The sequence below is a fragment of the Oncorhynchus clarkii genome, chromosome 24 (assembly GCF_045791955.1).
Source record: "Oncorhynchus clarkii lewisi isolate Uvic-CL-2024 chromosome 24, UVic_Ocla_1.0, whole genome shotgun sequence".
Lineage (NCBI taxonomy): Eukaryota > Metazoa > Chordata > Actinopteri > Salmoniformes > Salmonidae > Oncorhynchus > Oncorhynchus clarkii.
This window is the reverse complement of record NC_092170.1, coordinates 11,883,489-11,908,004: the sequence shown is the minus strand read 5'-3', so window position 1 is coordinate 11,908,004 and position 24,516 is coordinate 11,883,489. Positions and strand designations below refer to the sequence as shown.

The window sequence follows — 24,516 nt, the reverse complement described above, 5'->3', positions numbered from 1 at the left end:
TAAAAACAAGTCCATTGCATGGTAGAAACTGTAAACATTTATTTTTCGGCCTCCAGGCTTATGCAAATATAGACTTTGTTAGAACAGAAGCTGCTCTATGTACAGTAGGATTGAAACAGTGACCTTGTGGGTTTGACTGGGTGATGACATTTCCTCTTAGGCTTGGTGAGTGATCTGGGCGATCTTTTGCAGCATGTCCTCTGACTAGCTGCTCCAGTGGCAGCAGAGACAGGCCCAACTGGGGGGGGGGGGGGGGGGCATTCAGAGAAAGGAGGGGTTAAGGGGAGACCTGGGATACGTTCACTTGGCAAACATTGAAGAACGTTGCAGGTAGAGATGTCATGAATAGATCTGACGTGATTTCTTATTCTACATGTCAGACGGGCATCTCCATAACATTTGTTTCCACAACCTCGGAAACCTGCTAAACATGTCCCTGTACTGTGCAGTACCTGTCTGAAGGACTGGGCCATCTGGCGTAGGAAGTGTTTGGACAGCTGTACCGTCTCGTCGATGGTCAGGTTGAGGCTGCCGTCAGTGAGGTGCTCCTGAATCCACCGGGGCAGCTTCTCTCGCTTGTCAGCCCGGGGATAGCGCTGCAACACGAGAGAAAAAGGATCTTAGGCTTTGTTCCAATTCTCTTCAATACTGATGTGAAGGAACTAGATCACTAACAGCATTATGGAACAACCTGCTGTGAGTGCAGAAATCCACTTGGATATTTTTTTTTACAAAAGGAATTCATAATTTTTATTAGGATCCCCATTAGCTGACGCCATAACGTGGGGTCCAACACAGAACTATAAATATATTAAACATTTATATAAGTAGACAAAAGAAAATTATCAGGGGCGAGTCTGTATCAATGATCAGAGTGGTAAGAAATGGTCCAACAATTCCTCTCAAACTTCGACACACCAAGTTCCAAAGGCCCTCACCTTGTCTGCGAAGATCAAGCCGTAGTCTGTCTTGCCCCTGATGGCGCGGCCCACACACACTGCGCTGCGTGCCGTCAAACGTCAGGAAGTCATTCTCTCTAATCTGGAACTGGTCCCGCAGGTACTCCAGACGAGCCTGGTAGGGATAAACAGAGGGAGGAGAAGGATCATTATTTTGGACGAACAGCCCATTAGGATTAAAGTAAGTAAAGTGTAAGACAAGACAGAGGGATGAGGAGGACATACGCGGAACATAAGAGGAACCGACCAAAACAGTGAATAAAGCAGAAGAGAAGAACAAGGGAAGGATGATGAACAGAGGAGTTGGACTGACCTTCAGGATCCGGCTCTGTGTGTAAACGTACGGCACTCCGAACATGATCACCGCACGGCCAAAACGGTGGACTGAGGGAGACAGTTTCACATCACTCATCTCGTCAAATAACTACAATGAACAACTCACTGCACATGACCTGTGTTGTAACTTTGGCGGGCATTTTGTTTTGCAAATGAGCCTGAAGGAGGCTATACAACTGTGCTACAGGAACTAAAAACACTCACAAGTCGATTCCCTCAGACACCTTCCCCCTGGCCACAGACAGCAGGATGGCTCCTCTGCTGTTCTCACAGGCTTGGGGCACAACGGATAAGAGGTCACAGGTTGTCTTCTGTCGTTGAGTCTAAGACAATCAAAGAAAGGGTCTCCTGACCTCCTGATATTTCTCCAAAGCCATGCTGGTCTCTGCTGCGTCTGGGGTCTCGATGAAGATCAGCTTGTTCCTCTGGACGTTCTCCAAGATGCCCTACAGACAGAGACACACCGGCACAGGACAACGTTTACTCAACTTTCAGATTACTACCCTTCAAAAAAAATTACATTTCTCCAACTCCGGAATCTATCACCAATATCAACATTGGGCACAATTCTAGCTGCTGCCAATAAAATGCTAACATACTGTATACTGAACAAAAGTATAAAACGCAACATGCAACATGCAACAATTAAATAAATTCATTAGGCCCTAATCTATGGATTTCACATGACTGGGAATACAGATAATTGGTTGGTCACAGACACCCCCCCCCCCCACCAAAAAATGTAGTGGCGTGGGTCAGAAAACCTGTCAGTATCTGGTGTGACCATGTGTCGTGCTGCATGAGGCAAATCTCCTTCGCATAGAGTTCATCAGGCTGTTGATTGTGGCCTGTGGAATGTTGTCCCACTCCTCTATGGCTGTGCGTAGTTGCTGGATATTGTCAGGAAAACTAGAACATGCTGTCTGGTGAGTATGCAGGCCATGGAAGAACTGGGACATTTTCAGCTTCCAGGAATTGTTCTGATCCTTGCGACATGGGGCCATGCGGAAACAAGGTGATGGCGGGGATGAATTTCACGACAATGGGCCTCAGGATCGCATCACGGTGTCTGTGCAGTCAAACTGCCATTGATAAAACGCAATTTCTCTTTGTTGTCTGTAGCTCATGCCTGCCCATACCATAACCCCACCATGGGGCACTTTGTTCACAACGTCATCAGCAAACCGCTTGCCCACACGACTCCATACACATGGTGAGGCCGGTTGAGCTTACTGCTAAATTCTCAAAAATTACGTTAGAGGCGGCTTTTGGTAGAGAAATTAACATTCAATTCACTGGCAACAGCTCTGGTGGATATTCCTGCAGTCAGCATGCCTATTGCACGCTCCCTCAACTTGAGACATCTGTGGCATTGTTTTGTGTGAAAAAAAATGCTAATTTTAGAGTAGCCTTGTATGGTCCCCAGCACAAGGTGCAGCTGTGTAAAGATCATGCTGTTTAATCAGCCTCTTGAATGCAACACTTGTCAGGTGGATGGATTATCTTGGAAAAGGAGAAATGCTCACTAACAGGGATGTAAAAAAAATTGTTCACAACATTTGAGAGAAATAAGCTTTTTGTGCATATGGAAAATGTCTGGGATCTTTTATTTCAGATCATGAAACATGGGACCAACACTTTACATGTTGTTTGTATTTTTGTTCAGTGTAGCTATGTCTATTGCCATAACAGCACAAACAGAACCACACAATATCCACTTGTAACATTTATTCTCACTTCCATTTGTGGACCGTGTGTACACACCTGCTCATACCACAACGCCACAATGTTCTCCATGTAGGTGTAGCTGGTAAAGGCCACGATGCCATCGGGCACGATCGCAGACATCTCCAGCAGCAGGTTGCCATAGTTACGGATGACAGCTGAAAATAGAAACCAGACCAGGTTTATTCCAATGTTTTGTTTTATCACAACTAAGGAAAGGAGAGTCTAAGCTTACAATTATTTCAATACAATGTAACAATCACTAACCAAAATCTTAATGTGTCTCAAACATGGAGGTCATGGCCACCTGGTCGTTCCCCCTCCCCACCACCTGAAAGAGGAAGAGCTCAGTGTCACCCCCTTGCATCCTTTCTGAAGCTCAGCATAGCTTGAATTAACCACTCAGGTCATATCCCATAGACTGTTTCTGAGGTTACTCACAAGAGGGCAAAGGCAGGTGCGTGCCAGCGTCATAGTGAAGGATGCCGTGGTAACAGGCCGGAAGTCCAGGATTCGGGGGTAAATGTCCAACGGTGAAAGGGTCTGTGGGTAGAAACATGATCAGAAGTAGACATCCACAGGGTAGGATAGCCGAGCCAACACACAGCCAAGGGATCTAGTGTGCGGATCAATGGCGTGAGGTGATGATCATACTCCTGAACTGACTGCTGAAGACACCTACAGGCAAAATAATATAACTATCGTACTTCTTTACATTTGTTTGCATCGCATGAACTCTGTCAATCTGAATGGTGGTAAAAAAAAAAAGTTGCAGATTTAAGGGGGAATGCCCTGTTGATAAAGTACTGAGAAACAAAGAAAATGCAAGAAAATGTCCCTCATTAACACATCTACATGGACAAGATATAGCACTAAATTTACAAATAGCACCCGAGCCTGACTGCATTGGAATGTGAGTGGCCACATCTTGGACAGATGAGACCATCAGCAGGTGGCTTATAATCACTGATTAGTGGCTAGGTCACAGGTAATCTAGGAACAGGGGAGAGAGATTACCAAAGACGTAATGATGACAGACTGGAAGCGCTCAAACACAGGCTTGATGGCAATGGAAGGGTCCATACAGCTGAAGTGAGATCAGAGCCAGGGTTAGAAGTAGATCCCAGATAAAAAGCGTAAACAGACACACGTTGGTGTTTTTTTAATGCACTAGCCCATAAAATAAAAGTCTGTTTAATATCTGAAACTACATGAATGCCTGGACATGGATTTATGCAATATATAATATAATTTGTTCCTGTTTCTCTCAAATAGATCCCAGATAAGATGAATGCCAAATCAATTCTTATGATGCATTTAAACTATCCAATGACACAATGAGTAACTAAGCAGAGTGTATACATGAGTCATTCACTTGCATCCTAATGGATTATTTCACCCTTGGCTCTTGCAGTGGTACAACATCTCATCCATCAATGACACACCGTTCTGCTGGCAAAACAAAATATGAACCGCACCTGAAGTGCAGAACGGGGTTAGCAATGGTGGGGGTTCGGTCTTCAAAGGGTTCAATGATGATGGTGAATCCTGAGGGTGGAAGATGGCAAGGAACGGACAAAGAAAGTAAATAACCACAGAGCTGTAGCCGTGTAGAGGTAACATAGACACAGTCAGCCTAGGGAGGTTCAGTACCTTTGCTGTAAGTGCTGACCAGTGTGGCAAAGTTGGAGATGAGGGTGATGGCTGAGAAGTCTGCGATGTCAGCCATCTCTAAAGTCCTCAGCAACGAACGCAACCTCTCGGCACAGAATCTAGAGAAACAAATAGATATGTAATATAAGAATTAAGGAGTGAGGAGTTACTAGAAACTTATTTCGATGTTCCCAAGAGACATAATCCACGATGAAGTCTTAAGTCTAGGAGCATTCCTTCTGCATTCCCTGGTGGACGGAGTTTGGCCATTCCATTGGTCCTAAAATAGAAATCTCCATGGTCCTAAAGTGGAAATCTCCACCAACCAAGGGCACCAGGCTATACAAAACTAACACAAAAGTACTGTAGAAGTCACGTGAGGGGCTTGCGGTCAATGCAGACCTTCTCAAAGATGTCTTTGAGGAACTGGGGAGCACTCTCCTGCATTACATGGTGAATCCTCAGCCTGGACTTCAGGTACTCCAGGAAACGCTTCATGAAGCCCACAAAGTGCTCTGCCGTGCGGATGCTGCCAGGCACGGCCTCTGAAGGCGGAGGGGGGGGGGGAAGACGTAAAAAAAAGACAGTGCGGGGGTGGGAGGACAGGTTATAGAAAGGGAAAGATAGATACATGAAACCCTGTTTGAGCATAAAATCGATACAAATATGAACAAATATTCAATAACTGGGTTGTTTTCGACTGGACTCCAGGGGGCTAACCTTGAAGGATCTCATCTGGCAACACGGGATTGGACATGTAGATGTCGGTCTCCCTGGCAATGTTGGCCTCTTTCAGGCCCTCCACCAATCGTCTGTATTCCTCTTTCAGTTTGACTGCGTCTGTCTCCTTTATCCTACAGCAGAGGACAAGCGGTTGAGATGACGTCACAAGAGACTCTTCACTTCTGGGGCAAGAACAACAAACTGGTTGAGTCGGTCTTATTATAGACTCCGTGTACATTCTCCTTTGTACGCAGAAAATGTTAGTGCATCTAGTGCTGCTCTCCACTAGACCCCTGAGCAGAAGACCTTACTTGAGAATGGTGTTCTGTAGGGTCCACGTTGGCCTGACTGCGGTCCAGAGTCCTCCTGGTGATGTTGACACTCATGGAGTCGATGCACGCGTTGTCTGAAGAAGAGGATGGAATATCAGCTTGTGGAGGCTTGAAACAGTGGGTTACTTAAAGAAATGGGAAAGAAACAGGTGGATGTCCTTACCGATGTTATGTGCTTCGTCAAAAACAACCACTGATTTATTGGAGCTCCTTTGAGACTAGGTCTGCAATCTTTGGGTCCAGGAGGTAGTGGTAACTGTAAACTATGATGTTGGCATGGAGGATCTGTATGTGTTAAGGAAAGAAGCAAAAAGGAAAAACATCCTCACTTGTCCATCTCCTTCATACAGTAATGCCAGAGAGTTTCTAAACCCAGAGGCGCAACATAGCAAGACTTCCGGGAACGGTTGCGAAACAGACCAAGCAGACCAGGCCAGGGTTTGAGAAGTCAATGAGAGAAGTGAAAAGTTGTGCCTTACTTGTTAATTTTCTCAAAATGTAAAAGGCACAACCTAGATCCGAGCCAATGTCTTCAGTAGTTAAATGTTATTACTCCAACTTTGTGAAAGTAAACTGACACATTTTCATCAAAAACAACGTTATATCGAAAGTATATTGCCTAAAAGGGTGATCGGGGATTTCTATTGGAGAATCAGTTTCTGCCCATCTTCATACTGTACCGTCTTTAGTAATGCTGTCAAATATAACATGCTACAAAAACAATTGTAAAAGAAAAACATCAGAAGCTATGACAAAGGGCTATTCTTACTGAATATCGTGCTAGGTAGTAGGGGCACCAGCCTTTCCTCCGCCCAAAGTCCTTCAGACTCCAGCTGGGAGGGGCACCTGCTTTCCCATAGCGTCAAACTCCTAAAGCAGATAGTCAGACAGAGGCATGGAAGTCTCCAGATCACTGTTGGGCGCGGATGTATGACGCGGTCAGGCTGTGACATTTCCCATCCACCTCCTTCCCAAAGCGTAACGAGCTCACCTGAACAAAGAATCTTGCAATTTGGACCATGACATGGACAACAAAAATATCTGCTATTTTGACCACACACAAATGTGTTTGAAGAGTGTTACAGGACCATGGTTAGTGGGTGTCATCGTGAAGATATAATGTCGGCAGTGTACTGACTGCTAGGGCCGGGCAATAAAGTTGTCTACCGTGACCCTTTACAGACACAGAACGCAGTACAGTAACATGTCGATAACTGATCACTTTTCAGAAGCGTCTGTACCTTTTCAAATTGTAGAATTCTGCTCCTGCATATAATGTTCCATTGTTTCCCTGACAACAATAAACGTTGCCATTTATGGTAGGGTGGATCGATGTGCTTTCTTTCAACTAAATGTCTAGGTAAGTTGCAATATTTAACGAACTTTAAAGTACAATTTCTTTAGGAAAGAATGATCTACGGGTGGGCAGCAGGCAGGCTAGGATTGACTGTTCTGGTCACCTACTGATGGAAGTCAGTCCCGCTTCAGAAGCGGAATTACTTTACAGACAAATAAAATGTCATTCATGTCTCCAAAGAAGGTTTCGTGTCGGCGTTTAAAAAGCTGTAGTGTAGCCTACCCTAACAGACAAACAAACATGTCGTAGCAGAGGTGCTTCTAATGGGCCACTAACCATTATATCTGAAAAGGGCCATCGATACAGGCTATACTGGAAGCCTACTGTCATTTCATATTATGAGACAAAAACACACCCACCCACTCATAAACGAAGAGTAGCCTACCCCGTGCTGGCCTCAAGATACCCCTGTATCCCAGCGACATTGGTCCCATGAATAGCCTAAACTACGATATTCTACACTCAACAGACCGACCACACACACGGGTCATTAGCAAAGAGAAAGAGAAAGAGCAGGCAGGCCAGCACGAGGGAAAGACAGGAGGGGCCGTGAGCATATGTCTTGGTAATCTGCATCTTGCAATGTCTTGTCTTGCATGCCTCGCAAATTCACCAAAGTAGCCTAAAGTTAGTCTCTTCCTCTCTGGTTTTATTTCAATTACACAACCTTGCCCAGGTCTTTATAGCCATACAAATATTGTTAGGCTATACCACAAAATAAATAATGTTTTGTGATAACTGCACTGTGATTTTAATTATGTGGGGGGAATTTTTGGTTTGCTCTTCTTAAATGTTAAGGATTCCAACTTTGTTTAAACATTTACCCGTTCACACCCCTAATGGAATCCATGTTTGATTTAGAGGAGTGATAGTAGTAGCATCTAATATTGGATTGAATTATTTCCTGGGCACCGCTCGGTGATGCAAACGACTCCTTCCCAAACAGAACCATCCACAGATATACCCTCCAACGTGGAAAAAGCGATGCCAAACAGGCAGACACCAGTCAGTATACTGTATATGTTTCAAGGATTGGGATTGTTAAGCCCATAGACCTCCATTGATTGAGGTCTATAAAATGTGCTATTGGCACTCCTACCTCAGGGTGAACACAGGTTTTTTCGAGAGGAGTTGTTCTTCTCTCCCGTCTCCTTAGAATAGAACTCTGTAAGCTTCCTCAACCACCTGATGGAGAAGGGAGCAACATGGCATCAGAGAAGGGGCTGAGAAACATATGTTCTTCAAGGACTGGGGAGCACACACAAAGGTGTAGGAGAAGAGAGAGATCACCTTCTCTATCTCAGGAACAGTAGATCAGCTTTGTGACTTCAAGGGGATACTCCTGTCAAAGAGAGACCACTGTATAAGTGTACTGTCAAAATGGTCCAATGGAGTCCTGACAGAGAAACTGACATATCTTGACTCACCCGCTGATATGCAACAATCAATGACTGAAGAGAGATGGTTTTCCCAGTTCCCGATGGCATCTCCAGGACACCATGTCCCTTTGGATAAGCAATGTGTTACCATCATGCATAGGGCCATAACATTAGGATAGAGTTACAACAACTGGCATGTTGCTGGGTCTCTCTAGTTACCTTGGCATCCAGGGTCCTCTTGAGTTCCAACATGTTGGAATATTGCTCTGGGTAAATGTAGTCATAAAGAAAATAGACTAACAACCCTTCGATGTTGAGCCTAGAATAAAAGGTATTACAATTTTTTTTTAAATTTTTTGTTATTACAAAAACATGCATGTAAGTGAAATAGTAAGGGCCTTTTAGCCAGGTAACGTTCGCTAGCAAAACACAGCTGTGACAGCAGTTAAATCAAATAAACCTATAACTACCTAGCTAACGCCCATATTCATCTGTGGCTAAATTGGTTCCAACAGACATTGCATGGTGCAATGTTTACAGTTTAACCAGCTAGCTAGCGTATGATAGCCAACTGCTAGATATGTTAGCAAAGAGCAGACTTAGTAACGTTTACTAATATAACGTTACGTGCGCTAGCTAGCTAACTTTGCCCTGTCTGATAATCTCTCTGCCAAGAGCACTCACTTCATTTCGGTAGGATTTCTTGCAGCGATGAGCAAGCAGCTTCTTTGGGTCAGGCACTTTTTACAATAAATAGATGATAAACAATAAATAGATGCCTAGCTAACTTACTGGCTAAACAAAACCCTTCAATTAGCTAGCTATGTCCCACACGTTAGATTTATTCATCTACACTTCAACACAAAGGCCCACCTTTTGCTCCTCTGATTGGTTGCAGAATTGTGAGCTAGTCATTTGGTCTGCTCTGATTGGGTGTTTATGCGTTCCTCAATGGAAGTACGTACAGTTTCTTTAATCAGACCTAACTAGTAAAATATCGAGTTCAATTTTGACCTGAATTGCATTTGTGGAAAAAAAGACTGTTTTCAGATCAGACCTGGTTGTGGCTGGATATTTTCGACTCGCGTCGGGGATAATTTGATAATTTTAGCTAACCCTAACCCTTTTCCTAACTTTGTTTTAATTGTCCTAAACCTGTCAATTTAATTTTCCTAACCTGCTATACTTCTGCTTGTCAAAACCGTCAGACCTGCCTGAGAGCAGTGTGGGTATCCACGAATGCGATGCAGCCAGCCAGGGAGGTTCAGAGAACTTCATAAAACCAAGCAAAAAGAAAACTGAAACACTGAAGTACAAAGACTTACCTGAACAGAATATTATATTTATATTCAACATGAGCAGATGGTATTGTCATAATAGTAGTAAAGGTACTGTACTATGTTTTTCATTTGAGAAGTTGTAAGATAGAGTGGGATAAAAAAAAAAATGACATTAAGTATCAATCCATCAAGGGAAATATGGTATTATTTCTAACAAAGATATCTACATATATTTCAGGCCTTTGTATCCCTGGAGATAATCAACATTCACGTCAACTTTACAGTTTGAAAACATACTGTACCTTGTCCAAAAAGAGTGGTCTCTTGGCACAACTTGGGGTAAATTGAGCCCGGGACATGGTAAATTAAAGTTAGACTCAGCGATATGACGTAGATGCAAAATGAGTCAATTTCCACAACAATTAAAAGCGTTAAAGCGCCAGGATCAACTACTCTGCTGTTTTGGTGCCCTGACTAGTGAAGTGAACCCATGCACGTGTGCAGATAGTGTGTGTGCCTGTGTGAGAGCTAAGTCTTGCATCTCGCTCATCTCAATATTTTCGGTGCTGCTCGTGCCAAGAAATCTTCTGTACTGAATGAAATACCACTACCTTTTTAAAACCATGTCGATATTTATTTCCCAAACACAATTCAACACAATTGCCTTTTTGTCTTTTCATAATAAGTTTATTTTAACACACCTCATTTCTTTACACTTTTAACATAGGCCAGGCCTATGAAATTATGACCTTTTCCTAAATATTTGGTCAAATTATGAATTTTGTGTATGGTTTCCCAGAAACAAGGGTGGGTTAACTTGCCCATTTGGTTCAATTTACCCCACACTACCCCAATAGGTGGTGTGGTGGGATGACCTCAATATTGGAAAGATAAGCCAGAAGTTGCAGTTTCCACAGATTCCACTCTTTTAGTGAAATTATATTTATCGACAACACAATAAAGGCCCACACATTTCAAAGACAAAATCTATTTTTTTTCATTACATAATTACAATCTTCCCTGTTCTGTTATCACTTAGCAAATGATGGGAGCAGATCAGCCCTTCATTATGTGTTTATGGAAATTTCATATACAAAATAATATGGTGCTTTATTTTCAGTTTAAGAAAGGAATGATATTTCTTTGAGCTGTGTTTCTTGGTCCTGGCCCTGGGGATCCATCAAGCCTCTCATTTGGGGTTGGGTGTATGAGGGTGGGAATGTGTACCCCTTTGGGTCCCCGGGCCAGGGTTGAGATGCACAGCCTCTGAAGAATGTAAGAATATGCATACAGTACCAGTCAAAAGTTCAGACACACCTACTCATTCAAGGGTTTTTCTTTATTTTTACTATTTTCTACATTGTCGAATAATAGTGAAGACATCCAAACTATGAACTAATACATATGGAATCATGTAGTAACCAAAAAAGTGATACACAAATAAACATATATTTGAGATTCTTCAAAGCAGCCACCCTTTGCCTTGATGACAGCTTTGCACACTCTTGGTATTCTCTCAACCAGCTTCATGAGGTAGTCACCTGGAAATCATTTCAATGATTTTATTTGGCAAGTCAGTTAAGAACAAATTCCTATTTACAATGATGGCCTACTCCAGCTAACACTGGGCCAATTATGCGCCATCCTATAAGGACTCCCAGTCACGGCCACTTGTGATACCTTCTGGAATTGAACCAGGGTCTGTTGTGACACCTCTAGTACTCAGATGCAGTGCCTTAGACTGCTGCGCCACTCTGGACCCCAATGAACAGGTGTGCTTTGTTAAAAGTTAATTTGTGGAATTTCTTTCCTTCTTAATGTGTTTGAGCCAATCAGTTGTGTTGTGACAAGGTAGGGTGGTATACAGAAGATGGCCCTATTTGGTAAAATACCAAGTCCAGCTCAAATAAGCAAAGAGAAATGACAGTCCATCATTACGTTAAGACATGAAGGTCAGTCAATCCGGAAAATTTCAAGAACTTTGAAAGTTTCTTCAAGCGCAGTTGCAAAAACCATCAAGCAACATGATGAAACTGGATCTCATGATGACTGCCACAGGAAAGGAATACCCATAGTTATCTCTGCTGCAGAGGATACGTTCATTAGAGTTAACTTCACCTCAGATTACAGCCTAAATACTTTTTTCACAGAGTTCAAGTAACAGACACATCTCAACATCAACTGTTCAGAGGAGACTGCATGAATCAGGCCTTCAAGGTCGATTTGCTGCAAAGAAACCACTACTAAAGGACACCAATAAGAAGAAGAGCAATGGACATTAGACTGGTGGAAATCTGTCCTTTGATATGATGAGTCCAAATGTGAGATTTTTGGTTCCAACCGTCGGACACAGAGTAGATGAACGGATGATCTCCGCATGTGTGGTTCCCACCGTGAAGCATTGAGGAGATGTGATGATGTGGGGGTGCTTTGCTGGTGACACTGTCTGTGATTTATTTAGAATTCAAGGCACACTTAACCAGCATGGCTACCACAGCATTCTGCAGCGATACACCATCCCATCTAGTTTGAGCTTTGTGGGACTGTAATTTATTTTTCAACAGGACAATGACCCCAAACACACCTCCAGGCTGTGTAAGGGCTATTTGACCAAGAAGGCGAGTGATGACCTGCTCTCCACAATCCCCTGACCTCAACCCAATTGAGATGGTTTGGGATGAGTTGGACCACAGAGTGAAGGAAAAGCAGCCAACAAGTGTTTAGCATATGTGGAAACTCCTCCAAGACTGTTGGAAAAGCATTCCTCATGAATCTGGTTGAGAGAATGCCAAGAGTGTGCAAAGCTGTCATCAAGGCCAAGGGTGGTTACTTTGAAGAATATAAAATATATTTTGATTTGTTTAACACTTTTTTGGTTACTACATGATTCCATATGTGTTATTTCATAGTTTTGATGTCTTCATTATTATTTTACTATGTAGAAAATAGTAAAAATAAAGAAAAACACTTGAATTAGTACATTTTGCCTGGTACTATATATTAAAAAAAAGGGATGGTACAGCATCTAATGTACATATTGATTTAATACATTACAGTAATATACAGTACATAACAATTTGAAATACACTAATATATCAACACAATATAATAAAATGCTGAGGGATTTGATGCAATTCCAGAAATTGCACCGCTGTTACAAAATATGAACTTTCTCTGGTCATCCCACTATATTTAAAGGATTTTGAAGAAGCTGCTCATTTCTCATACTTTGATTCTAATGCACACAAAAAACATTTTGACCTCTCTTTTTGCCCTGCTAGAACGGTTGCATTTTGGATGTCATTACATCTGCCACTAGATGGCAACCTAATACATAGAATAGTCCATTCTTGACAGTGTTGTACTGACATAAAACAGAAAAATTCCTCACAGAGGTACACACAGAATTTAAAAAAATGTGTGCCTGTAAGAAAATCAAAAGCACATGAATTGTATTTTGAGGCAACTACGTTTCATCCTATCAGAAAACCACAGAGCTTACTTAGGGAGTTAGTGAAGTATGATTTATGTACCCTAACAATAGTGAAATGCTGAAAAACATGTAAAATGATAGTCTGCGAAAATGTAGACAGCATTTGGGTGGGAGAAATGATTGTCTTTCCACCATTGTGAATCTGAATATCAAAAGACAAATGGTTGGTTCTGAAGCTGCTGTGTATCCAGTCTGGATATTATATAGTCCCACAGTCCCAGCGTTTGTGTCCGTCAGTCCTGGCACTATCCTCTGTCTCTGTCTGTTTGTTGGACCAGCCCAATCATCATTAGGCTATATGGAGGATGGCAATAAAAGTGTCCCAGACACCTCTCTGCACAGCGGTGTCTAAGCCCCTTTCCTCCCTCTGCTCACAACTCACAGCGGTCATCAATGCTCTTGTAGCGGTCCATGATCCTCAGCACGTCCTCCAGGATGGACGGCCCAAGGTCCAGATCCAAGCCGATCAGGGACTCTGAGCGGGAGACGCCGGGAGAGAACCTAGGGCACACGGTGGGCGACTCACTCCGCTCGCTCCCCAGGTCCTCATTGCTCAGGCCAGCGTCTGAATCCAGGCTCAGCCCCCTCCGAGGGTCCAGGGGGCCACAGCTCTCTGACATGGAGTCCTCTGAGGAAACCTCTGAGAAGGAGCCGGAGGAGGGCACCATGTGCCTGAAGGAGGCAGAGTAGCTAAGGTTGTGGCAGGGGTCCATGTAGCAGCCGACACCCTGGTCACACACAGAAATAGAGTAATGCTTCTGCTGGTTTTGGTTATGGTTGTTTGGCTGAGGTTGGTACTGTTGCTGCTGGCACTGGGGGGTTGAGTCCTCCAGGTGAAGTCGAGGTGGCTTGGGCGGGGCCTGCTCGTGGGCGATGAACACAGGCATGGAGATGGTACTCTTCAGCATGCTGGTGGAGTGGTGGTAGGGGTTGCGGTGGTTGTTACAAGAGTGGTTGGATCCTTTGTCGTTAATGGGGTAGGCCTCTTCCAGATGCCTCTCCATACTGTGGGACCGTGGTAAGCCGTTCAGGGAGGGCAACATGTCCATCTTGCCCTGCAAAAAGCCCACGTCTCCGAACATGTCGCCCTCCCCCTCCGGCCCGACATGGGCACTGTGGCGCATGTCCCCTAGCGGGGGGCTAATCATGTCGCTGGACAAGACGTCTCGCAGCTTGAGCTTCTTCCCCCACTTTGGTGTGGTAGTCTTTAAGTACATGGGCGTCTTGGCTGGCATTCTGTTTCCCAGAATTCAGTGTGTGAGGGGATCGTCTCTCAGTGATAAGATTTGCACCTCCTTTTAATGATATGCCAGACAAAAGTGATTTTTATTGTTTATCCTTGTCCTTACTTTGTCCACTTCTTGGTGATCACAGTGGCATGTAGGCCTTGACCGGAGATCAACACACTCTCAAAAAGTCACCATTATTCAGTAAGGGTGGTGGGTGTTCCAGCTTCAAAGCCTCCCTTCTTCCTTATCTTTTGGCCTCTCTGAAGATGAAGAATCCTTTGGCTGCCTTTATGTCTGCTGATTCTCTGACGAGGCTCAGTTGCTTTGGGAATGTGGCATCAAAACGCTAGGCTTGGAGGTCTGTGGAGACACAGAGAGAAAGACAGAGAAAGATTTACACCCTTGGAGCCAGAGGACAGAAAATATAAGGGGAAACACTTCAAGAATCTGTGTTTGCTGAGGGGGACTGGCTGAAACCACACAAAATGCCTTTAGTTTAACATGGCAGATGATGTGTGCTGATTTGAGGTTTGTGTGGGGTTTTGCAGTGAATCACACATTAAATCATACACCCTCAGGAAATCATTGCACATTCCAAAGACTTGCTAGACTTTTGTGGAAACACAATTTGCCAAGGAAGTTGTTTGTTCAAAAGATTTTATGTGCGTCTCCCTGTGTGGTAACCTGTTATCAGGGCCTCTTTGTGGTTCCGTTGCTGAGACAAACATTGCGTATTATACAGCTGCGTACATACTGAGGGAGCAATAGAGATTATCATACAATACTAACACTTTACATACTAAACTAACACTTTACATTTACATACACATTTAAATGCACGTTAACTGTAGACTTTTTCTTCAAAGTCCATTTGGATAACAGACATAAAAAAATCACGATCATCATGATCTGTTGGCTTTTGCATAGCATCCTTATTTCCACATTTTGTTACGTTACAGCCATATTCTAAAATGTATGAAATTGTTTTTTTCCTCATCAATCTACACACAATACCCCATAATGACAAAGTGAAAAAAAATTCTAGACATTTTTGCTAATTTATACAAATTAAATGAACAGATATCACATTTACCTAAAGTATTCAAACCCTTTACTCTGTACTTTGTTGAAGCACCTTTGGCAGCGATTACAGCCTTGAGTATGAAGCTTGGCACACCTGTATTTGGGGAGTTTCTCCCATTCTTCTCTGCAGATCCTCTCAAGCTCTGTCAGGTTGGATTGGGGAGCATTGCTGCACAGCTATTTTCAGGTCTCTTCTGGAAGGTTCTCCCATCTCCACACAGGATCCCTAAAGCCCTGTCAGAGTGAACATTGGATTCTTGGTTTCCTCCCTGACCAAGGCCCTTCTCCCCCGATTGCTCAGTTTTGCTGTGCGGCCAGCTCTAGGACGGGTCTTGGTGGTTCCAAACTTCTTCCATTTAAGAATGATGGAGGTCACTGTGTTCTTGGGGACCTTCAATACTACCTACTCCAAATCTGTGCCTCAACAAAATTGAGGAAGTTGGGGGCTCCCGAGTGGCGCAGTTGTCTAAGACACTGCATCTCAGTGCAAGAGGCATCACTGCAGTACCTGGTTTGAATCCAGGCTGCATCACATCCGGCTGTGATTGGGAGTCCCATAGGGCAGTGCCCAGTGTTATCCGGGGTAGGCCGGCATTGTAAATAAGAATTTGTTATTAACTGACTTGCCTAGTTAAATAAAGGATAAATACATTTTTAATATCCTGTCTCAGCGCTCTATGGACAATTCCTTAAACCTCATGCCTTTGGTTTTTGCCCTGACATGCACTGTCAACTGTGGGACCTTTATAGACAGGTGTGTGCTTTTCCAAATCATGTCCAATCAATAGAACTGACCACAGGTGGACTCCAATCAAGTTGTAGAAACATCTCAAGGATGATCAAGTTAACAGGATGCACCTGGGCTCAATTTCGAGTCTCATAGCAAAGGGTCTGAATACTTACATAAATAAGGTATTTCTGTTTTTTTGTTTATAATACATTTGTTCAAATTTCCTAAAACCTGTTTTTGCATTGTCATTATGGGGTATTGTGCATAGATTGCTGAGGAAATTGTTTTATTTAATCAATTTCAGAATAAGGCTGTAATAAAATGTGGAAAAAGTCAAGGGGTCTGAATATTTTCCGAATGCACTGTAGATACAAAAGTATGTGGACACCCCTTTAAAAATGGTTGCACCTATTATAGCCACACCAGTTGATTACAGGTGTATAAAATCGAGCACAAAGGCATGCAATCTCCATAGACAAACATTTGCAGTCAAATGGCGTTACTGAAGAGCTCAGTGACTTTCAACGTGGAACCGTCATAGGATGCCACGTTTCCAACAAGTCAGTCAAATTTCTGCTCTGCTCGAGCTGTCCATGTCAACTGTAATTGCTGTTATTGTGAAGTGGAAACGTCTATGAGCAACAACGGCTCAGCCGTGATGTGGTAGAACACACAAGCTCACAGAACCGGGCCGCCGAGTGCTGAACTGTTCGTCGGGAGCTTCATGAAATGGGTTTCCATGTCAGACACACAAGCCTAAGATCACAATGTGTAATGCCCTGGTGTAAAGCTCGCCGTAATTGGACTCTGAAGCAGTGCAAACGCGTTCTCTGGAGTGATGAATCAAGCTTCACCATCTGGCAGTTCGACGGACGAATCTGGGTTTGGCCGATGCCAGGAAATACTACTGTAAAGTTTGGTGGATAACGAATAATGGTCGGGGACTGTTTATCATATTTCAGACTAGGGCCCTTAGTTACAGTGAAGGGAAATCCTAATGCTACAGTATACAATTACATTTTAGATGATTCTGTGCTTCCAACTTTATGGCAACAGTTTGGGGAAGGTCCTTTCCTGTTTCCGCATGACAATGCCCTTGTGCACAAAGCGAGGTCCATACAGAAAGGGTTTGTTGAGATCGGTGTGGAATAACTTAACTGGCCTGCACAGAGCCCTGACCTCAACCCCATCGAATACCTTTGGGATGAATTGGTACGCCGACTGCGAGCAAGGCCTAACCTCCCAATGTCAGTGTCCAACCTCACTAATGCTCTTGTGGCTGAATGGAAGCAAGTCCCACAGCAATGTTCCTACATCTAATGGAAATCCTTCCCAGAAGAGTGGGTCTGTTATAGCAGCAAAGGGGGGATCAACTCCATATTAATACCCATGATTATGGAATGAGATGTTCGACGAGCAGGTGTCTACATACTTTTGGTCATTTAGTGTAGTTCGTGGGTGTGCTCTAAGCTGACTCACTGATGATACTGCTTACTGCATTCAGCTGATGACATTATCGTTAATTATCTCAGTTAATGGAATCCCCACCAATCCTAGGACTTTACGCCTTCTGAAAACCTTCTTCATCAGGAGTCACGTGTTTAAAAGTTAAAACAATGTGAATGTCTAATAAGAATTGAGGGGATTTGTGTATGAATCATATCCTGTATGAGTTATAGTACTATTGTCTCACTTGATATGTGTTGAAATGTTACACATTTTCTACTGCAGCCAGTCGACTCCTGGCATCTCTAACCGTCATGTGAATTTTAACACGTTAGCTTTACATATAAAGCTGCTTGAGATCTTTGTAAGAGGAGAGGTGTTGAGACTTGTTGGTGAGGATTTTCACAGTGTTAATTGACTGCAGAGTCATTGGCCACATAGTGACAAGGTATTGTGTCACTGTGTAGAGAAATCAAATGGGGGCTGATCGTGAAAGTACTATACCATTTCTGCGACACACCATCAGATAAGATACAAACAGCCCACTATTCTCTGAGACAGAGAGATTGAATTCTCCTTCTTGAGTTGGAAGTAAACAATATTTCACCCTTATATCTCTATATTATGTGTCTGTCAGATTGTATGCAGGGAAGTGAATCTATAAACATGCTGGTTGTCAAACACAATAGGGATAAAGTGCTGGGCTGGCCCATGCATTCTGACAGTCCTTACACTGCATGACAATGATGTCCTGCTACACTCTTTATTTAACTAGGTAAGTCAGTTAAGGACAAATGCTTATTTCCAATGCCAGCCTACCCCGGCCAATTTGTGCACCGCCCTATGGGACTCCCAATCACAACCGGATGTGATTCAGCCTGAATTTGAACCAGGGACTGAAGTGACTCCTCTTGCACTGAGATGCAGTGCCTCAGACCGCTGCGCCACTCAGGAGCCCTAGGGTTTTTATTCAGGCCCTGTTCCTCACCTATTTATGGTGACAGACTTACCCTAATTCCATCACAGAGGAAATTTGATCAAACACACACACACACACACACACACACACACACTCACAAACACATACAGTCACACACACACACACACACACACACACACACACACACACACACACACACACACACACACACACACACACAGACTACTGATAAGACAGTTGGATGAAAACTGACAAAAATGTTGATTTACTCATCACAACTGTGAAGTGACAGATATTCCTAAATATTGCTTGTTAATTCAAATATTAATGGTGATATTTAAAGGTTGAATGCAGCCATTTAAAAAAAATCGCAATATCAAATAATTTCTGGTTAAAAATTAAGTATCTTACAGTGATTGTGTTCAATTAAAATGGTAAAAAATAAACAGAAATAGCTTCTTAGCAAAGAGCAATTTCCCAAGCAAGAATTTGGGGAGTGGGCTGAGTGGAGAGGTGGAAACTGAAAACTAGCTGTAATTGACAAAGAGGTTTGGAACTCACAATCTTATTGGTCAATTAACTCATTTCTGCCTGGTGATATCACCAGGCAAGCCAAAACAGGCTGAAATGTCACGTTATCTTTTCAAACAGCTATTACACTAAAATGGCATTATCATCCTTGTCACAATTTCTAAGTTTATTTCCAAACTCATAGTGTGGAAATATATATAAAACACAGGAAAATCACGTTTCTGATTGCAATGGGCCTTTAAAATATATATTTTTTTATGATATATTTTGTTATTATTTCCCTGGACACATATGTAACATAGTTATTCAAGTCAAACATCTGTTTGTAGTTTCTTTCCGCCACATATGGTCTCAATTTGCGTTGTGTATCAGAAGGTTATACCATTATACCGCCAGTTCCGCACTCCTTGTTACATCTCTAGTCGAACAAGGAAAGTAGCTATTGAGAAATTGTGACTCATTCCTTGTCCTGAAATTCGTAATTCGGCCATCCTAATGGCACGTAGTTCCCCTAAACAGAATACGTTTTGCGTCATACGTAATGTGGTTGATCTTTTGCTTAGTTTTTCTCTCTTCTGGTGACCAATGTGTTTTTGCACTATAACCAGACTAACAAAATAACCCAATGCCCAATCTATTAAATAATGGTAATAGTGTATTTTGCAATGGACGTAAGACATTATCCAGACGTTTTGGGAAAAGGGAATACTCAGGCCATTGCGCAAACGTATTCCCTGTCAATTTTAGCATCATTCATCTATGTTGTGAATATTGCTGTGTATATTCTGTAGCCTACCTAGACCGTATAATTTACTCATGGCAGCAGTGAATTCAATCCGTTCAATGTTGATGAGGTAATGCCTAAGCATCTAAATGTATGGCCAATGTAATTTGTCATCTGGTTTGTGGAAAACAGATTTCTGGGTTTGAAATTAGATTGCAAATCAAATCAAATCGTATTGTTCACGTACACATGGTTAGCATATGTTAATATGCTTAAAGCGAGACAGGCTCTGATTTATTGTCGTGATTAAGGTCCCAGGTTCTTGTGACCTTGAGTAACAGAGTCTCACTCAGACCCATTTGTTCCTGCCCACTGGTTGAATCAACGTTGTTTCCACGTCATTGAAATTATGTTGAACCAACGTGGAATAGACGTTGAATTGACGTCTGTGTCCAGTGGATGGGTTGTACGGACACAAGCCTTATGTAATATTTAGGCTCTGAGATCATCCAATTCCCGGACATCCCCCAGTTAACTATTTGGTAGGCTACCACTGTATACCTGCTAATCCCCACACACAACTCGGCTATTTTAAACGCGATTCTTTTCCAAGAGAGCAATGCATAAGCCCACAAACGGTTTACGTTCGTAGGCATATAGGACACACGCTTGAAGGAGTAGCCGTTCAAGTTTATTCAAGAGGCCATTGATTAGGGTATACCAGATGGATACTATAAAAGGCTGTGTATAATAATGGGATGATGTAGGCTACATTATTAAATTATTATAAGGAATATACCCAAACAAAAGTACGAACACGTTTATAGCAAACAACTGACTTTAAAGTGGCCTTCTCACCGACTCATTTTGTGAGGGTCGCGTGGCTCACACTGGATACTTTTGTTAGTGGAAAGCCCTGTTATACATAAGCTTTTAATCTTCTTAAAATATTAGATCCCTCATAATCAGATGCAGAACGTGGTTCCGAATTTTTCGAATTGTATCCATGTTACCAATTTACGCACATTTAAGCTGCTCATCTCATGTGAATAAGTCATTTCAACACATTTTGATTTTGATATTAGTAATAAAAAAAAACAGCGGTATAAACTGTTTTCTCATTTGCAGGCATGCAGGCTGGTGAAATAGAAGCGATGTATTATTATAATTTAGGTGAGAGATATTCAGACACAGGACGGACAAGTGACAAAAAGACTTGGAAAGTAACTGTTTTAATTTCGTAATAATAGTCTAACAGAAGTAAATAATAATTGCCTACCTTGTACATGAATAGCTATATTTCCACAAGGAATAATCACGGAGCTGTCTATAGTCCACCGTTAAGGCGTCAGCTTCTCTCGTTAGTATAAGAACAGGTAAACCTCTTACTGCGAACTGTTTCTGGAGTCGAGGAGCCTGGCAAGTGAAGGGAGGGGACGTGATGGTTGTGAATGAAGAAAGTGAAAGGGGATCCTGTGAGGCGCGTTCTTGGACGCAATTAACTCATGGTAATGTATTGTAGGCTAAATAGCAAGCAGCAACAGATTATTCAAAAACAAATTGAAAGTAAATTCATCACACAGATTATTAAATGTTTGGCTAAGCATAAAAAATACGTTTTTAAAGTTCATTGAAGCACAAACACAGTTGATGTGCACATTCTGCATATGGGTCAACCAATTAAGCATAGGCCTAATAGTTTTGAGCAGGGGCGCAACTTTGGTTCTAGGAGTGGGGGGGGCATTTTTTATCCAGTCAGATAAACACTCTAAACAGCCTACCTAACTGTTCGGAAGTGTCCTCATGGTCCTAAAGCACAACGTTGCCTCGTTTTGTATCACATTCCAATGATAAAACTGGGGGGGATGCAATTTCAGAATCTGGCGGGACAGTGAATGTTGCGACCCTGGTTTTGAGTATGTGATATTGTGAAAGTCAGCGTTTAAAATGGATCTGTCATTGCTTTTCCCATCTCTGGAGAACTGTCATGATGGCCAAGAAGTACCTAGGCAGGCCTACTGTCCCGCCAGATAATGAATCATCCAATGGCTCGATGGTTAACTCTGAAGGTGATGTGACAGCACTGTTCCCCAGACTTTACCTGATGGCCCCATGCACAACAATTTGGACACGGTCCAAAGACCTGCAATTATATTTCTGTTCAGTGTAGTATGATATACAGTGCCTTGCGAAAGTATTCGGCCCCCTTGAACTTTGCGACCTTTTGCCACATTTCAGGCTTCAAACATAAAGATATAAAACTGTATTTTTTTGTGAAGAATCAACAACAAGTGGGACACAATCATGAAGTGGAACGACATTTATTGGATATTTCAAACTTTTTTAACAAATCAAAAACTGAAAAATTGGGCGTGCAAAATTATTCAGCCCCTTTACTTTCAGTGCAGCAAACTCTCTCCAGAAGTTCAGTGAGGATCTCTGAATGATCCAATGTTGACCTAAATGACTAATGATGATAAATACAATCCACCTGTGTGTAATCAAGTCTCCGTATAAATGCACCTGCACTGTGATAGTCTCAGAGGTCTGTTAAAAGCGCAGAGAGCATCATGAAGAACAAGGAACACACCAGACAGGTCCGAGATACTGTTGTGAAGAAGTTTAAAGCCGGATTTGGATACAAAAATATTTCCTAAGCTTTAAACATCCCAAGGAGCACTGTGCAAGCGATAATATTGAAATGGAAGGAGTATCAGACCACTGCAAATCTACCAAGACCTGGCCGTCCCTCTAAACTTTCAGCTCATACAAGGAGAAGACTGATCAGAGATGCAGCCAAGAGGCCCATGATCACTCTGGATGAACTGCAGAGATCTACAGCTGAGGTGGGAGACTCTGTCCATAGGACAACAATCAGTCGTATATTGCACAAATCTGGCCTTTATGGAAGAGTGGCAAGAAGAAAGCCATTTCTTAAAGATATCCATAAAAAGTGTTGTTTAAAGTTTGCCACAAGCCACCTGGGAGACACACTAAACATGTGGAAGAAGGTGCTCTGGTCAGATGAAACCAAAATTGAACTTTTTGGCAACAATGCAAAACGTTATGTTTGGCGTAAAAGCAACACAGCTCATCACCCTGAACACACCATCCCCACTGTCAAACATGGTGGTGGCAGCATCATGGTTTGGGCCTGCTTTTCTTCAGCAGGGACAGGGAAGATGGTTAAAATTGATGGGAAGATGGATGGAGCCAAATACAGGACCATTCTGGAAGAAAACCTGATGGAGTCTGCAAAAGACCTGAGACTGGGACTGAGATTTGTCTTCCAACAAGACAATGATCCAAAACATAAAGAAAAATCTACAATGGAATGGTTCAAAACTAAACATATCCAGGTGTTAGAATGACCAAGTCAAAGTCCAGACCTGAATCCAATCGAGAATCTGTGGAAAGAACTGAAAACTGCTGTTCACAAATGCTCTCCATCCAACCTCACTGAGCTCGAGCTGTTTTGCAAGGAGGAATGGGAAACAATTTCAGTCTCTCGATGTGCAAAACTGATAGAGACATACCCCAAGCGACTTACAGCTGTAATCGCAGCAAAAGGTGGCGCTACAAAGTATTAACTTAAGGGGGCTGAATAATTTTGCACGCCCAATTTTTCAGTTTTTGATTTGTTAAAAAAGTTTGAAATATCCAATAAATGTCGTTCCACTTCATGATTGTGTCCCACTTGTTATTGATTCTTCACAAAAAAATACAGTTTTATATCTTTATGTTTGAAGCCTGAAATGTGGCAAAAGGTCGCAAAGTTCAAGGGGGCCGAATACTTTCGCAAGGCACTGTATTAAGTTCTACTGCTTTAGTATGATATGCTGCCTTCGAATGCTTTAGTGTGATATGCTACATTAGGTCAGGGGTTAAAGTTAGGGTTAAGATTAGAGGTTAGGTTAAAGGGTTAAGGTTAGGTTTTAGGGGAAGGGTTAGCTAACATGCTAAGTAGTTGCAAAGAAGCTAAAAAAAGTAGTAAGTATTTGAAAAGTTGCTAATGACCTAAAATGCTAAAGTTGTCAGTGAGGAGATTCCAACACGCAACCTGTGGAATGCTAGACATTTGCATTATTTGTCCATCCACCCCGACCAACTTCCCTCCTTTCATTTTAATAAAATATAATACGTTTTGCTCTGAGACCAGTCTGAAACGTTAGGTCTTCAGGAGTCATACGGACAACAGAGCAATAACTGATTTGCGGTCCGTGCATTATGCGTGAAAAGTAGATTAGAAATATTTGTTTCACGTTCAGTATTGCCCTTTGGGCGGGTCTGCAAGACAGGCATTTTTTTTCACTGAATTGACTTCACACTGTAAAATTACTTGCAGGCAGAACAACCACAAAACATTCTACAAAATAAATCTTCATTTAACTTTTATGGTCTTGTAGTTTAAATGCTCATTAAAGTTAAACCCAAGAACTTGGGAGTGGAATTGTTTACAGGTTCCAACACACACACACACACACACACACACACACACACACACACACACACCATACTACAATTCCAGCCTTTGAAGTGCTGAGAGAATCTTTACACAAGATAAGAAATGACACAGGCCAGGGCAATAGACTGATA

The 24,516-nt window shown here is 42.4% G+C and overlaps 1 protein-coding gene and 1 pseudogene across 2 annotated transcripts; both read right to left on the bottom strand.

Moving 5' to 3' along the window:
* Positions 1–17: 17 nt before the first annotated feature.
* Positions 18–9,312, bottom strand: LOC139383174 (general transcription and DNA repair factor IIH helicase subunit XPD-like; annotated as a pseudogene).
* A 1,334-nt stretch (positions 9,313–10,646) lies between these two features.
* On the bottom strand, positions 10,647–21,372 carry LOC139383173 (cdc42 effector protein 2-like). 2 transcript variants are annotated; one of them, XM_071127560.1, is made up of 2 exons: positions 21,200–21,372; positions 10,647–14,826 (listed from the first exon to the last, which is right to left on the bottom strand). In XM_071127560.1, the coding sequence occupies exon 2, from the start codon at positions 14,470–14,472 to the stop codon at positions 13,609–13,611; it is 864 nt and encodes a 287-aa protein (XP_070983661.1). In that variant the 5' UTR covers positions 14,473–14,826; positions 21,200–21,372; the 3' UTR covers positions 10,647–13,608. The 2 variants fall into 2 exon arrangements, with proteins under 2 accessions (XP_070983661.1, XP_070983662.1); XM_071127561.1 differs by lacking the exon at positions 21,200–21,372 and adding an exon at positions 15,644–16,034.
* Between the last annotated feature and the right edge of the window lie 3,144 nt (positions 21,373–24,516).